Genomic DNA, 17424 nt, shown 5'->3' on the forward strand with positions numbered 1-17424 from the left:
TGGCTCTCGCATCAAGACTACCTAGATCAAGATCTAGAAATTAAAAGAATTTCTCTATCATGTAGTCTTTGAAATAATTGGGAATTATAATTTAAAAATAACAAATGATTATTTTAGATTATGATATATTTGGATTATTTTAGGAAGTTATAATCTAAACTAGATTTGTATTTGTTTTCAATTTCTATTTTTAGGTTTTAAAATATCCTTAAAGATGATGTGGTCAATTCTTGAACTTCAAAACATTTTCTTCTTTTCTTCTGATTGCTACCTGCAAAGACTAATCAGTGTACTCCAAATGCTTTTACAGATGTCAAGAATGCATTTATTCTTCAAGGTCCAAAACGTGAATGGATTTGTGCCACAGAGGGAGAGGATGACAAATTCCTATGGTTGTCCGTTCTCCAAAATGCAATTAGAAGTAGTATGAAGAGGTCAGACTGGACTTAAAGAAAACCTCAAGGGTTCCAATTCTTCCTGGTGAAGAGAGACACATGTATTTTCTGCTCAAAATATTCAGTAAGAAGCAGAATGACTGGGGCCGGCAGGTGGCACGGTGGTTGAGGCACTGGACTCCCACACGGTGGACCATGGTTTAAGTCCTGAGCCTGGTGGCTTGCTTTCTCAGTCTCTCCTTCCCTCCATCTGTCTCTCTCTGGTCAAAATGGAAGAATAATGATAAAAAAAAATTAAAAATACATAAAAAATAAAAAGCAGAATGATTACTTTCACTGAGAGAATGAACTAAGATGAGCCTTCTGACTTTTCTACTTTATCTATGCTCAATTAATGTGAAACATAAAATAACAACAGCTGGAGTCCAAAATTCTGAACTGTTTCTTTAGTAGTAATTTTTTATGGACAATACTATTTAGAGTAATTTGACTGATTGATTAAATCTAAGAACAAGTATACTGTGTAAAGCTTTATTTTATAATCTAATTAAAAAGAATCAAAATGAGAAGTGTTTAAATGATCAGTCCAAAAAAATTTCTAATTTGTTGGTGATTTACAAATTATCTTTAACATTTTCATGAAACAATGACTGATTTTTGAAAAATGCATAAGAGATAAACAGTAATTTGTTCAGAAACCTGTCATAAATATCCATATGAATGTACTCCTTTAGAAAGCATTAAAAATATTCCATATTCCTAAAATGTTCTCTGTAATTTTTGTTTTGTTGTTGCAAAACTAAATTCTTAGATCTTTGAAATAAGAAGCTTTACAAATATTTGTGACATTGTTAAATTCAAAGGTTACTGGGAAAAAAAGCAACTTTTAAGAAACAAAAATAAATGCAAGTGAGTAAAACTTGTCTATAATAGAATTCTGCTGAGTATAGAAAAAAAAAAAGCCATTCTGCTGTTTAAAACCAACAGCAAAGTGATGTCGAGCATTTTTCTGGGTCTTTTAAGCCTTAATTTGATCATGTAATGAGCTAAATCTACTGGAACAGTCAAAAACTATGATCTAGAAAAACACTTTTTTCTTTCAACAATAAAAATTCAAAGTCCTAATTCCTAAAAATTTAAATCTTCTTTCAAAATGTACTGAAGTTGGAGCCAGTGAATGGTGTAGTGGTTAAGGCACTGGACTCCTAATGGTCAACCACAGTTTGAGTCCTGGACCTGGTGACTTGAAAATTGTGTGCTCAAAATCCCAGGAGAAGAATGGATTGTAGCATGGTCATCCCCCCGGGGAGTGATTTCCCTGTCTGTGAGGAGCACACTCGCCCTATGGCAAAAAAAAAGAAAGAAATGTACCAAAGTTGGGACCAACAGATGACACAGTGGTTATGTTTCTGGATTCCCATGTAGTCCACCACGGTTTGAGTCCTGAACCCTGTGGCTTAAAACTCACACCATGCATGTGTGTGTGTGTGTGTGTGTATGTGTGTGTGTGTGTGTGTGTGTGCGTGTGTTCATGCACGCATGCCCCAAATCCCAAGAGGAGAATGAAGGAGAAGGGACTGTTGCATGGCCATACCCCCTGTGAGGTGATTTCTGGCTTTCTGTCTCTCTTTGTCTCTCCATGAGCGCATGCACCCTATAACAAAAATCTCTCTGAAAAGAAAGTAATGTACCAAAGTTAAAATATTGTTCTATTAATATAAACTCACATTTCTGATTCTGTTGGGATATATCCAGAAGCAGTTTAACAACTGTGATCTGATGGACAGAATAAACTTTAGAGATTGTTTACTGTAAGTCAGCAAGAACGCAAATTGACAAATATGATTAAAATGTATATATCACAAAAAACAAATCCTTAAACAGTGATCATCCTAAATAAAGCATATTCCAGAAATTCCCTGTTAATAGGAAAATCTTGCCAATATAGCAAAATAATGAGCGATAAGACAGCTGAAGGCAAAACTAGAAATCTTAAGAAATTTCCATTTATTTGTTGAGTAATTTATACCCTCAGAAGTTCTAGAACATATTACTTCAAAATAAGCTGTAAAACTTCAAATAGAGAGCTAAAATACATAAACATGCCCAAAAAGGTGGGGGCGGCAATGTTTCTGAGGTGTCAGGATTTAAGTTAGTTCTCACATTTTCTCTTCACCCTGAGGGGACAATTAAGAAAGGTGATCAAATTTTCACAAGGCAAATATAAAATCTGACACCTGAGCTGACATACAAAGGAAGTCTCAAGGTTTTGTGTGACTCCTGAAGAATGCTCCTTACTGCAAAGAGGAACTAAATGACTTACAGTGAAAATTAACTTGTCCAATACAGTTTTCTAAAACAAAAGAATCCAACAGAAATCTCATTTTAAAGCTTTGTATAAAACAAATATAGATGCTTTATGTAAAATACTAAACCTAATAGAAGACAAATCAGTTTAATTTTGTTTTCCTTTGCAAAGATTTCTCAGTTTGTGCTTGAGATATAAATGAGAAGCTCACTCTGTAAATCAAACCAGTGTGCAATTTTGGTCATATAAACACAACAGATCGATATTATGTATTCCTTCCACTGTGGAACAGCAGGGGTGGGGTGTGCAAACAAACACAACATACTCTCCAGAAAAAGTCATCCTGACCCTTTTATTGTTGAAATTAAAAAATAAAAGATACTTAAATACAATGGTGAACATATAGGGCAAAACAAAATCATAAAATTTAATGTTAAGCAGTGAGCAGAATGTTTGGGTCTCCAAATTGGCTTTGAACCCAAAACTGCTTAAAAATGGGTATGTTCACAGTTAACGGCAATTGGCTTATAAGTGAGAGAATGGTCGGAGTTGTTCCAGTTGAACTTCCAGGGAAATTCTCTCCTCAAGAACATCCTGAAAAAGATGCAAAGGACAAATTATATTTCAAAGTATATTAAGATGAAGCCATATCTAACAATGGTCCAGCTTCAGGAGAATATTTTAAATTTGTCATGAATGTTAAAAGATAGCTATCCATATTTTAAAAGTATACTTCACTTTGGGAAGGTAGTTTCTCTCTACAATCATAATATTAAAATATAACCTTAGTAAATCTTTTTATTTCTTTTATCAGGATAATACAATTTGTTGTCTATGTATTAATACGAGAAAAGTCAATACTGGCAACAAATGGGTGTTAGTGCCTAACTGTGCATTAAGCCTGCTTGCTACCTGAATTAACCGTAGATAAATTACTTAACATAGAATCTTTCCCCTAGCGATGATACCATGCTATATCAACTCCTGTATCTCATTGTGAGTTTCAGTTACACAGAGAATAGATTAAGTCTGTACATTTAATTTTTAATCACTGGAGATTCTGAGTAGTCTTTCCCAAGTTCTAATTTACTTAATACTTCAGTTTATTTTCATTTTCTCCATCATACTGACAGTGTTTTGCTTTAACTAGATCTATCCTTTTCCTATTTGGTAGCTTACTTTCTATTTTGAGGTAATGAGAAAAGTGGCTTTTTAAATAGCTCCTATATATTTGTTTTTATAGTTTTCTCCGATTCTTCAGAAACACACACATTAACATTTTCATCAAGGTATGACACTAGCAAACTTATTCTTAAGTTCTGTATTCTTCCACTGGTTTACGAGACATGAGCTCTTAATGTTGGTGAACCAAAAATTATTTTAATCATAGGAATTTTTTTAACCATAAATATATTTTATTCAAAGGGATTCAAATAAAAAATGGTTTTTAGTGAGAAAAAGAAAACAAATTCATGCCTCCTAAGTGTTTGATGACAGTGGTATACGTTATACACAAGTAACATTTTTTTTTTTTTGGAGAGGTTTTTGCTATAGGGCGCGTGTGTCCGCCACACAGAGAGAGACAGAGAAACAGAAAGTGAAAAATCACCCCCCACGGGGGATGACCACGCCGCAATCCCTTCTCCTCTGTTCTCCTCTTGGGACCTTGGGTACACACGCACACGTGCCCAGTATGAGTTTTAAGCCACCGGGCCAGGGACATGAACCGCAGTTGACTACATGGGAGTCCAGCAACATAGCCATTACGCTAACTGCTGGTCCCCACAAGTAACATTTCTATTTAAGGCTTGTCTTTTCTTTTTCCACATGCAAGACCATATAAATTCCCCCATCTCTCCTCTGCTTTAGACCTTTCTAAGGTCCTTTAATAGAACCTGAGCTGTCTTCATAAAAGGATAAATGGGCTCTTTTTCGAGGTGACTCGGAGGAGGTCAGCTGCTTAAAGATGAAGCTGAATATTTCCTTGTGAAGAATAGAAGGGTTATGTAGTCCAAATCGGTGGTGGAAATGACAAACAAGGTTTCCCCATGAAGCAGGGTGTCTTGATCCCATGGCCATGTCTGCCTGCTACTGAGTAAGGGACATTCCCAGTACAGACCAAGGAGAACTGGAGAAAGAAAGTGCAAATCTGTTCGGGGTTGCATTGTGGATGCCAACCTGAGCGTTCTCAATTTGGTTATTGTTAAAAAGGGAGAGAAGGATATTCCAGGACTGACTGATACTACCGTGCCTCGTCCCCCTGGGGCCTAAGAGAGCTAGCAGAATCCGAAAACTTTTCAATCTCTCTAAAGAAGATGATGTCCATCAATATGTTGTAAGAAAGCCCTTAAATAAAGAAGGTAAGAAACCTAGGACCAAAGCACCCAAGATTCAGCGTCTTGTGACTCCCCGTGTCCTGCAACACAAACGCCGGCGTATTGCCCTCAAGAGACAATGTACTAAGAAAAATAAGGAAGAGGCAGCAGAATATGCTAAACTTTTGGCCAAGAGAATGAAGGAGGCTAAAGAAAAATGCCAAGAACAGATTGTGAAGAGACGCAGGCTGTCCTCTCTGAGAGCTTCTAAGTCTGAATCCAGTCAAAAATAAGATTTTTATGAGAAAGAAATAAATAAGGTCAGATCTCAAAAAAATAAATAAATAAATAAATAAAATAAAAGGATAAATGGGGCCAGGAGATAGTGTGGTGGTGAAGGTGCTGGATTTCCACATGGCTGATCATGGTTCAAGTCTTGGACTGGTGGTTCAAGTCTCTAGCACATGTCCCCTATAGTAAATTTAAAAGTAATAATAATAATAATAAATAAAATTAAGTAAATAATTTTTTTTAAAGAATAAACTTAACAACAGTTGACTTATCTAAGAATTAAATAGAGAGTAGAGAGCCATGTTTATGATCTTGGAGATAATGTAATCATAACACTTTTTTTTTTTTTTTTTTTAGAGGTTTTGAGGGCGCATGCACTCACTAGATAGAGACAGAGAGAAAGAGAGAAATCACCCCCCCCAGGGGGGATGGTCACGCCGCAATCCCCTCTCCTTCATTCTCCTCTCGGGATCTTGGGCATGCACGCACATGTGCCCAGCGTGAGTTTTAAGCCACCGGGTCTAGGACACGAACCGCGATCGACTACATGGGAGTCCAGCGACATAGCCATTACACTAACTGCTGGTCCTTAACCATAACATTTTTTTCCCTTTTGGCTTTTTTAACAAAAGTTAAGCAATATTATAGAAATAGTGATAAGGTGTCTTCATACCAGAATCTAGTATAAAAAATTCCTTTTAGTACTGAAAGACTCAAAGGTTCACCAACATTTTAGATACACATTTCTCTTGCTAGGGGGAAAGCTTTATATGTACTCTGAATCCACTGAACATCCCAAATAAAGATTTGAAACTACATTACCTTTAATTGTTGCTGCAATTCGCTATTTAATCTGGCCAAAACTGTGTTGGTTTCCTTATTGCGTCTAATTGATGCCTGAATAGCTTTCTTATCTTTCCCAACAGATCTGAGAAGACAAAGGGGACAAAAAAGCACAACCTTCATTTCCTACCTTTAAATTCTCCCCACTCTCAGCTATTTCTAACATGGAAAGCAAGAAGCAGCATCTTTTCCTTATCAGCACAGCTTACCCTTACTCATTTGGTGTCAGTGGTACATTGTTTTAATTATTCTTTTTCTGTAAAATCACCTAAGTTAAAGTTAAGTAGTTTAGAGCAAGCTTTAGCAGCTTTTCTGTGCATGGCCAGACAGTATTTCAAGCTTTGCATGCCAATTTCTGTTGCATATTCTATTTATTTCATTTGTCTTTTCCTCTATTCTATCCTTTTTACTTTCTTCGCTTTTTTACAAAAAAAGTAAGAGTCATTCTCAGCTCATGGGTCATACGAAAACAGGCCAAAGGACTAATCTGGCCTGGGAGCCTTAATCAACTGCCTCTTGGTCTAGAACAACCACAGTCACAGTATCAGTTACACTCGACACTGCCAACTTCAAAGATGTCTGCTTGCTCCAGGGTTTGCAACGAGGTGAAAATGGAATTGGAACGGAACTTAATAATAAAATGAGAAAAGTAGAAAGAATATTCTACCCATTCATAAATGAGAAAGCTCTCAAAGAGAAAAAAAATCCGTGCTCAAATAGAGCCCTACTCTGATCATAATTTCTTTCAGTTTGATAACTGCTTTCTGTTCCTAGTAAGGAAATGCACTTAGAAAAGTATGACTACCTAGGAATAGAAGGCTGTGATGCAAGTACAGCAGCTAGGACACCTGTCTTTTGCGTATGTTCATCAACTTCTGGCCTTAATTCATCTTCTGATTTTAGTCTTCTTCGAACAGGTTTAGGTGGTGGAGCAAGAGGTGTTGTGCCTTTGCTCTAGAAAACAAGAATCCCGTTAATAATGTCTTTTGAGGACATTCATGGTTAGCAATCTGCCAACACCATTTATTACCTTTAAGCCACGTGTTCTGGAAAAATCAGTTACTTATGCAACAGCTAACTTATATTTCAAGGGGAGAGGACATTTCTAATTGAAATCACAATCATGAATGAACCTAAAATATACACTTTTAAAAGAGTGACACAAGATCCTTGAGTCTGAATCTAATCTAAGACCATAATATTCAGTTTTAACATAAATGTTATACGAGCTCAATAAACATCTAATCTTTTAAAATAAAGTTGCTGGAAATATTCATCATTATTACTGTGGAATTTCCTATTGAAAAATACTAAGATGTATCATTTTAATGAATTAAACTATTCATTTTAAAGAAATAGAAACCTAGATAATTCTTAAAAACAAAACAAAATAAACCACTGCTAAGATACTAAGTAACTCTTGAAAATGAGAGAACATTTTGTTGGGAGACTATGAATCTGCCCACAACAGAATCAAATATGGTATTTCATTATTTACCATAACCTGACTCTCTTGCAAATACACAAGAGTCAACTGCTATTTCTTTAGTTAAGTGTTTTTATTTTGTTGCCATGAATTGACAAAAATAAAAAATTTTAAAGAACATCATAGAACTAATATAGTAGAATGACAAATTATCCAGAGAGCAGAATTTAAGCACTTTCAGAAACACATGCTATTTGTATAATTACTAGGAATGTCTGGATGGTGACAAAAAAAAATTTACCAAAATTATTCCCTCATGGGGAAAGTATTCTAATAACTGCAAGTTGAAATGGCATAAAATAGATGAGAAGCTTGAAAGACAGAAAAACGAGAGACATGTAGCAAAGCAAATATAGTAAAATATTAATGGTATAATAACAATGATGACTTTACTGATATATAATGTAAAATTCTTTAAACTTTTCTATATGTTTAAGATTTCCATAATAAACATTGGAGAAAAAAATATCCCTAAAACAGTTGAAGAAAAAAATCAAGAGTACAGAGTTACTATAACATTTACATTAGGGCACTGGTAATTTTTCTCTACAAGAAGCTGAACCTGGAACCAGCAGTTAGCATAATGGCTATGTCGCTGGACTCCCATGTAGTTGACCGCGGTTCAAGTCCCGGACCCAGTAGCTTAAAGTCACGCTGGGCGCGTGTACGTGAGTGCCCAAGATCCTGAGAGGACAAGGGAGGAGAAGGGATTGTGGCATGGGCATCGCCCCTGGGGGGTGATTTCTTGCTTTCTGTCTCTGTCTTTCTGGCGAGCGCACGCACCCTATAGCAGAAACCTCTCCAAAAAAAGTATTTAAAAAAAAAAAAAAAAAAGGATACTGAATCTGAATCTGACCTATGAAGAAATTCTACTTCATGTATTTGGGAGACTGTAATACCACATAAAATCTGAGAGATTGTGGCATATCCTATTACAGATTAGAGGATATCCTCTTCATTAAATAGGTACTCCTTGTCCTGACACAGACCGGATATCTTACAGTTAAACACAGTGGAACAGATTAGATAATCTCTGGTTGACTTATTGCTAAAAACTATCTCATATAACTTTTTGTATGTGCAAAATTATCAATATTATAAACCATCTTTTGCATACCACATTGGCGGGAGCGTTAGCAGCTGTCTTTTCTTCAATTTTACCATCTGTTTTGGCAACTCGAAGAGAACTTGCAGGATCAGAAGGCTTTTCAACCTGTATGTGAATATATGATCTCTATTAATTCTCTGTAATACATAATTATGTATAAACATGGAATATATAACAAATCAGAGTAAAACGTTAAGAAAATATTCATTATGATAAGCAATTTGAGATGAGGATCAGAAGGAACTTGGAAAAACCTTGTTAAATGACCTTTGACTGCAGGGAAGGTGAGGATAGAGCCACTCTGTGAACCTCTGCAGTGGCTGAACACCAGTACCCAGTGACGCTTGCTCATCTGCTCTTGCCCTTAGGCCTGCCCCTGTCTTCCTTGGCCTTTAATGGACTAGGCAGAAAGTTACAGGTTAAAAGAGGCTAGTTTAGCGGGAAATCTTCATGCGTCAGATCTATATGAAACCATTGTCTCAGTTATGGTAGTCAAATAAACATGGGTTTTGGGATCTGTTTGAGAGGCTTAATATGAGCTGAAACAATCGGAATCCCTCTGGTCCCTTCAACTACGTATTTATGCTCAGTGATTTAGGTCAGGGATTCCTAGAGAAGTTCTTGCCACTAGAACTATGATGGAATTTCCTGGAACACTGTCTGCAAAGATTAAATTCTGGCAGCACGTAGTGTATAAATCTGCCTAACAAGGGAGGCAACTACTCTCATATAAACTAAGCATAGCCAAGACAACCATAGCTGCACAATAATCTACAACAAATCACAAAACCAGAGGCTTAGCATTAAGAAGTCTCCAGATCAATTTCCAGCCAGGACCAGAAGGATGTCTTTGTGTCTTTTCACATTAACCTACTCACCCCACAGATTCTAGATTCTGCTTCTTCGTCAGCTTCCTACTGTAACAAGTAGATTTCAGAAACCAATTAAAAAAACTGAGAGGCACTGACCAGGGAATATATGACGGGACTTCAAAAACCTTGCGGATGGCCAAGCCTAGATGGTGCCGTCTGTAGCATACTGGACTACAGTGCTAGCAGCCAAATGGCTTTCCTGGCATGCTGGACACCCGGGATTCTGAGGAGCTAGGGGGTTGGGGAAAGGGGATCAGATCCTGTTGAGGTCTTCCCACCTCCCCTCCTGTCATTAAAAAAAAAAAAAAAAAAAAAAAGTTCATGGAATAGTGAAATTAAAGTATGAGTATATTCTGGTGTTAAAAAAAAAATTTGAATCCAAGGCTAGTTTTTCCACAACATGCATTTTCCACAAACTTTTTGAGGATCCCCTGTAAATCCTCACTGATGTCATCTCTAATATCTGCTTTTTTAGGGGTTCTGGGTCTAGACATGAACTTTTATAAACACGACATGGGAAGAGACTGCCCACAGAAAATTAGTTACACCCCTGAATACTGACCGGCAAGACCTCTGGATGTTTCTCAGCTTCATCATCTTGTTCTTCATTTACATTTGATGCAGCAAATACTTCGAATTGGCTGAAATCTGCAAAATTTGGTTGCTCTGGTATCTGCTGAGGTGAGGTACTAGTGTGAGTAATCAGGCCATCGGCATCCACTGGGCGATGCACAGCGGGACCAGGAGCCTGGGCAACAGTTTAAAACAGAGGGACAAGCATTTCACTGCCTTATCTATATCACAAAGTAGCCTTCTTCTTCTTTGAAATGTATTATAAAGATGATCTGTTTGGGGCCAGCAGGTGGCATGGTGGTTGGGATGCTAGACTCCAACATGGCTGACCACGGTTTGAGTCTTGGACCTGGTAGCTTGCTTTCTCATGCCTCCCCTACCCCCATGTTGAGTGCCCTATACTAAATAATAATAACAAATAAAATTTCAAAAACACATATAAAAAGATGACCTATTAACTAAATGTAGAGAAGTGTACTACAGTAACATTTAGCTCTAAATGTTTAAACCCTAACTCAAAAAAGGTAAGACAATTAACTTGCCAAAAAAAAAAAAAGATACTTTTCAAAATTGTCATTGCAAATAAAGTACACTGAAGAAAAGGGGAGGATCTGGCCCTACCCTGATTTTCCACTTGTATCTAATTTTTGTCTTAATTTAGCTACTACACAACAGTTCATTCCTTTAAAAAGTTCTTTTAAAAACTATTTTTATTAATTACTTCTTAAAAGAATTTTATTCAATTTGACTTAATATTATTATTATTTAATTTGACTGGATAGAGTCAGAGAGGGAAAGTGAGAGAGCAAGCTGCCAGGTTGAACCATGGTTAATTAACCATGTGGAAACCCAGCGCCTTCATCACCACGGTACCTGCCTGCCTCTTAAATGTTAAAGTGCGGAGGTATTTTAAGGTGCCGTAGGTATTCTCCCAATATGCCAGGCACACTTCTCTTCAACTGGGCCTGCACTCCTTTGCCAGACCAAGGCTGTCAACATTTCAGTCTGAAAATACACTTAGCATTTATTTTGTGCCAGGCACTATAGGTACAATAATGAACAACACAAGTAAGGCTCATGGCCTAATAAAGCAGACGGTCCAGTCTAGTCAGGATAAAAGATAAGTAAACAGGAATTAAAATAGAATGTGAGATGTTTTATGACAAGGAAGTAAAGATGCCTCAGGAACAAATCTGTAGTCTCTTCCCTGTTTACCCTTTAAAAACTCCCCATGTCCTCTAAGAAAAACTTATCCCTCCTATTATGCTATAGAAGACACTGTCTTTTCTCTGCGTTTCCACTTGTATTTCTCATCACCCCACATGTCTGCTCCAGCTATACTGAACTAATCGCTTTTCTCCTGGAGTATACCAGGCTTCACACACACTCTGTGCTTTATGGACACCACCTCTTTCACTTGGCTGCCCCTCCCCCAATAAATACTTATCTTTCAAGTCCTTGCTCATGTCTTCCTTACTTCCTTTTCCCTATACCTTCTCAATGCGGCACACACTTACTGGCCACTGAGACTATCCTAAAACATTTTAAACATACATCTACTACAGCAAGTCAATTTCGACCTAGAAGCATAGAAATTTTGATTGAGGGTAATTAACACTTCCTTTACTTATGCAGTAACACAGCCAGTGAGATACAGGGCTCACTCTGTGAGTTATGCTACGGTTCCTCCAAAAAATAACTAAGATGGTTATTGATGTTCTTGTTTTCCAAAATAAGATTTAACTTCATTCAGTTCAATGATCATTAAGGATAACTGGTAATTCCTGAACTTCCAGATAATTCTAGAACAGAATTAAATACTTCACAGAAAAGCTGATCATGGACACCGCAGGAACTGGCATTCATTACAATGACGAACTGCCAAGGATTACCTGTGAGGGCTGCGGTCTTGGAGGCACTGCAGGAGGATGGGCAACAACTCCAGCCTGTTGTTGTCCTGTGTGAATATACATCTTCTTTTTAGTAAATACATAATCATTTTGCCAATAGAAGAAACAGACTGAACAAATATGACTATATGATAAAGATTCCTAAGAATGCTTGGTAAGGATTGTAAGGCAGAAACCATTTTGCAAAATGGTCTATTTGTGACCAAATGGCCAAATCTCAGACCTCATTCTCTGGTTACCTCGATTTTATAAGGCACTTTCGACATGCTCTTTCCATAATAGTATACACTGGTTTTCTTCCCATGTTTCTGATAGCTTTTTAGCTATCACACATAGACTTCCAAATTCTCCCTTTTCTCTAGCATTTCACTTTATCAATTCTATTTAATAGAGATAATTCTCAAATAATACATGGATCTTTCTCAGCTTTAAAGTCCAACCGCATTTTGATTATTTACCCTTTTCTTCATTGTCCCCAACTCACGATGGATGACTAAAACAACATTAGTCTGTGCCATAACTTTTTTATTTTAAGCAACATAATGGCAACATTGCCAGTTAGACAAAAATTCAAACCTTATAGTACATTATGATGCTTTTCTCTCCTTCGTCAGCCAAATCAAGACCTATCAGTTTTTCCCCTTGACATCACCAAATCTCTTTTAAATTTCTTGGGACATTTCTCATGTTCCTATCTTTATTATTTGTACTCAGACATATTTTAGACAGTTAAGAAGAGAGAATCTCTCTCATTGGATGTCTTTTTAATGCAAAATTTTCTTCAGATATGAGAATTTCCCCTGTGATTTCCACCAATATATAAAAAAAAAAAAAATATATATATATATATATATATAGAGAGAGAGAGAGAGAGAGAAATACAATGTATCTATCTTGAACTAACTTTAAAGTTAGATAATGTCTACCATATGAGTCTTTACCCTACCTGTGGTGACTGTAAAGGTCCGATTCATATCTAAAGATGAAGATCGAGAATGAGAGGGCTGTGGCCTTGGAGGTGGGGGTGGTGGGGCAGTATTATCAGGCGACGTTCCTGAATGAGACCTGCAAAAGTCACCCATCACGGCTGGTCATGCTACTGATACTGGAGCTTTTTCTTTTAAGCATTCAAACTTGCAAAGTAATAAAGGGTCTTATTAATGTAATGTTTCTTCAAGTAGGCACGCAAGTATTATAATAAATAAAGGGCATCACTTACAATATGCCCTAACAAGCAGATATGTGGCAAGTGATTTTTTTACATAAAGTTATACATTAAGCAAAATTTCCAAAATTTTGAAAATAAAGGTAGTCATCAATACGATTTTAAGATAGACTTCAAACTTAGTGTAATGTTCTCCCATTCAATTAAAGGTAATATTAACCCAAAAACTACTTTCTGATTTGGTTAACTTTCAACTATCGAAGTTTGCAACTTGGTAAGCTGAGTTAGAATGTGGTTCAACTACTTGAGATGCCCACTCCTGGGCCACCACAGCCTATCTCCTCCTAGAGGTGACAACTCGCCCTAGAGATCCACTCTTTGCTCTCTTCCATGTGGAGAAAGATGTCTCCACAGACAGGCAATCTGATCTTCACGATGATAAAACGAATAAAATCCAGAGGACTGAGAACTCTAAGAAACACAGAAGAATTAAGAGGGAGATAAGCAACCTTCTGACTCTGAGCTCCTTGAAGATTCTGATTTATTAGTCTGTCTCTGTCCTCTGGTCACATGACAGAAGTATATGATGTACAAAAAGTGAGGAAAGATGCTTCTGTCTTGCACATGGCTTTTAGTGGATGGTAAAGCCCTTTCAGTCAAATCTCTTGCTACCCTCCACCCTATCCCACACATTTTTGTTTGCATCTGAAAGGTTTTAATGTATTAGGTCGGAAAAATCATGGCATTTTTCTATGTAAAAATGCATCATGACTTCCCAGACAACCCAGTAACACAGAGCTCTAGGTTGGGTAGGGAGCCCATGACTGGGCTGTACTTCTTGACTGCATTTTAAAAAATGGAATTCTTTTGCCATAAGGTTCATTTAAACACTCTTACTGTTCAGCTACAAAATGGACTACATTAAACTTTTATTGCCAAGAAGTTATCAGCTCTTTTGAGACCTATAAAATACTGTGAAAGGGGTCAACAGGTAGTGCAGCAGTTAAGGCACTGGACTCTCACATGGCTGAGAGCAGTTCAAGTCCTGGATCTGATGGCTTGACACACCAGGCTCATTTGAATGCAGGCCCAAAATCCTAAGACTGGAGGAGAAGGGACTGTGGTGTGGCCATACCCTTTGGGGGTAATTTCTCACTTTCCCTCTTTCTGTTTTTCTCCGTCTCCAGTGAGCACACATGCCCTATTAACATAAACCTTAAAAAAATACTGCAGAATAAAAAAATCAGAGTTCCTTTTGCTTTTCTAAGTAGGAAAGAATCGAAATTACTTATCTGTTAACATAATCAACAGATAACCTAAAAGCCTTCAGAAAAAAGAAAAACAATTTGTGCCTGGGCCTAAATAATTTTAAATACTAAAATGCAATAAGATATCTTAACAAGATTTTTATTGACAAAAATACTGACCTTTGACGAGTTCCATTGCTTCCAATCTGTTCTGGGTCAGAGGTAAAAGAGTCTGAACTACTGTAACCATCTGCTGATAAATGGGATACATCCTATTTAATAATAATCATTTCTTTATTTTTTGCTCTATCTACCACAAACAAATATAACTGATATAGTATTTAAAATGAGAGATATTCAAAGATTAGCTAATAGGTTTAATGGTTTACTCTAGCATTATTAATTGTAAAAAATTAAATAGTAAATAAATCATGGCATATTCACACAGCAGACAAAATAAGTTATAGTCTAGAAAAATTACTATCTAATGTTATAGAAGTATCCAAAATAAGTTACAAAACAGAATACATATTACACTTTCATATTATGTAAAAATTATTATAAATGAACAGGATGAGAGGTAAAGGTTGATAATTTTTGATCATGATCATTTGTGAAATAGAATATAAATAATCATTTTCTTGGTTTGGTTTGTATATTACATTTCTACAGCAACCTTAATTATTTTTGTAATGAAAAAGTTACTTTTAAGAACAAATTATAAATATTTTAAATAAATAAAACATCAAAATTTACAAAATTAAAACTTTGACACAAATAAAACATGCTTACACGATAATAAAATTTATAAGTTAGCTTGGAGTCCCTTATTTTCCTCCAGAAGAAACATCACCTTCTATTTCCTCAAAGTCCCATGAAGCAGTAGAGAATCAGTTGTGACAGGATGAAATCATTTAAAAACAGAAACTCCAGGTACATTTTGAAGAATACTAGTTACATATGTTCAAGAGCTACAAACTGAAGGGACTGTTATTTGGTTCAGGTTCCTTTCAACACTTATTTCTTTCCCCTTTTTTTGGTTGAATCCCAGAATTATTTGATATAAAAATGATGCTAAAATGAACATTATTTCCATTTGGATGTTCTAACGGGCATCTCAAATCTTAAAATGTCTTAAATTGACCTCCTGTTCTTACTGCACAAACTTGCTGTGACCACAGCCTTCCTCATCTCTCAGTCGCACAGGTCAAAACCCTGGAATCACCCTTGACTCCTCTCTCTTTCATATCCTAGATCATGTGGGTAAGCAAATCCTGTAGTCTTTTTCTGCATAATGTACAAAACACAGGCTGAGTATCCCTTGTCTGAAGTGCTTGGGCCCAGAAGTGTATTGGATTTCTGGTTTTTGGAATATTTGCACACACATGAGAGATACTGGGGATGGGACCCAAGCCTAAACATGAAACTCACTTATGTTTCATATACACCTGATACACACAGTCAGAAGACTGCAGTGATTATCTATGAACCAATTACATAAGGTCAGGTGTGGGATTTTCCACTTGTACTATCATGTGAATGCTCAAAAAGTTTCAAATTTTGGAGCATTCTGGATTTCAGATTTTCAGGTTAGGGCTACTCAACCTGTGTAGCCAGAATCCGATCACTTCTCAGCACCTTCACTGCTATCACCCTGGACCAGGTCATCACTTCCTCTTGCCTGGATTATTATAACTATATCCTATATGGTCTCTTTCTGTTTTGACTCTTGTCTTCTTCTGGCCTATTATCATTAGAACAGCCACAGTAACCTGTTATAAAGGAAGGTCAGATCGTATCACCCCTCCATTCGAAATCTCCCAGGGGCTTTTGATCTCACTCGGTAAAAGTCAAAGTGGTATGATGACCCTCTCTTATAATCCCTTCAGCTACCTCTGCCTTCTAAGCTTGTTATGTGATTCTATTCAGGTGTCTGCTTACTATTTCAGGAGAAGCAAGTTCCCTAACATAGGGCTTTACATGTATTGTTACCTGTGCCTTAACGTCTTTCCTTCAGGATACACACAGAGGGATCCCTCACCTCCTCCAAGTTTTAACTCAGATATCATCTTTTCGTAAGGTTGCCTCTGATCAGCTTATTTAAAATGGTATTCCTCCTCCCCTCTGCCAGCTTTATTTTTATCCGCAGTGTAATTACCTTCTAATGTAAGAGTGACCATCTCCTCTTCTTTATCTCCTTCACCAAATGTAAATTCTACAGGGCAAAGATGTTTTCTATTTTGTTTACTACTAAATTCCCAATGCCTAGAACAGAACCTGTGTAGTAGCCAATTCAATTGGCTGAATGATGAATAAACACACAATTTCCCCTAAGAGAGAACAAAAGGAACTAGCAGGGAAGTCAATGGCCCACACCTGGCTACAATGAGAGAGATGGCAGAGTAGGCCCACCTGAAGCAGGAGGCAACGGGCAACTATTTACACAAGCCAGGGTGTTTAAAAAGATGGATTACCCTGTACTCTATTCAGTCAAGATAGTATTAAAATAGTTATACATTTGAATTATTCAGATGCTAAATCCAAACTTAATAAACTCAAAGGGAAGATGTAATGCTATCTTTCACTTACCTACAGTATTTCCAGAAGCAAATTTCACTGATGAGTTTAGTTTATTTTCTTCTGAAAGGTCAGATGGTTTCACAAGTAACGGGCTAGTGGGATTAGTATGATCTAGCAGAGATTAATAAGTAAAAATGAGACATAGGTATTTATCAGTTGATAAACCTCAGACTACAAAATAACAATTCATTTCAGTATTTTTAAAAAGGTGTAGGTAAATCCATGAGATATAAGACAAACTAGCATTTTTAATAAAAACAAATATATATCTGTTTTTACAGAAATTTGTTTTCTTTAATTGCCAGAGGATCTGCCTGTACATTTACAAGAG

At 36.6% G+C, this 17424-nt stretch overlaps 2 protein-coding genes and 1 pseudogene across 7 annotated transcripts in view; 2 read left to right on the top strand and 1 right to left on the bottom strand.

The window, feature by feature from the left end:
• Positions 1-6945, top strand: part of ECT2L (epithelial cell transforming 2 like) — a 97514-nt gene extending 90569 nt beyond the window's left edge. Inside the window, exons 20-21 of the mRNA XM_027772898.1 lie at positions 311-434; positions 6236-6945. Of these exons, the coding sequence (XP_027628699.1) occupies positions 311-434; positions 6236-6590 (479 nt within the window). The 3' untranslated portion in view covers positions 6591-6945. The remainder of the gene's footprint in view (positions 1-310; positions 435-6235) is intronic.
• The window catches only part of REPS1 (RALBP1 associated Eps domain containing 1), a 92402-nt gene continuing 78008 nt past the window's right edge, over positions 3031-17424 (bottom strand). For 3 of the 6 annotated variants that reach the window (XM_006151084.3, XM_006151082.3, XM_014588834.2), the window contains 9 exons: positions 17103-17204; positions 14694-14766; positions 13048-13166; positions 12084-12148; positions 10181-10366; positions 8756-8851; positions 6958-7106; positions 6132-6237; positions 3031-3297 (listed from right to left, as the gene is read on the bottom strand). In XM_006151084.3, the coding sequence (XP_006151146.1) occupies positions 3229-3297; positions 6132-6237; positions 6958-7106; positions 8756-8851; positions 10181-10366; positions 12084-12148; positions 13048-13166; positions 14694-14766; positions 17103-17204 (965 nt within the window). In that variant the 3' untranslated portion in view covers positions 3031-3228. The remainder of the gene's footprint in view (positions 3298-6131; positions 6238-6957; positions 7107-8755; positions 8852-10180; positions 10367-12083; positions 12149-13047; positions 13167-14693; positions 14767-17102; positions 17205-17424) is intronic. The other 3 variants (XM_006151083.3, XM_006151081.3, XM_014588835.2) reach the window with 1 other exon arrangement.
• On the top strand, positions 3673-5311 carry LOC106735131 (40S ribosomal protein S6-like; annotated as a pseudogene).

Source organism: Tupaia chinensis, unplaced genomic scaffold (assembly GCF_000334495.1).
Source record: "Tupaia chinensis unplaced genomic scaffold, TupChi_1.0 Scaffold000313_1, whole genome shotgun sequence".
Taxonomy (NCBI): Eukaryota; Metazoa; Chordata; class Mammalia; order Scandentia; family Tupaiidae; genus Tupaia; species Tupaia belangeri.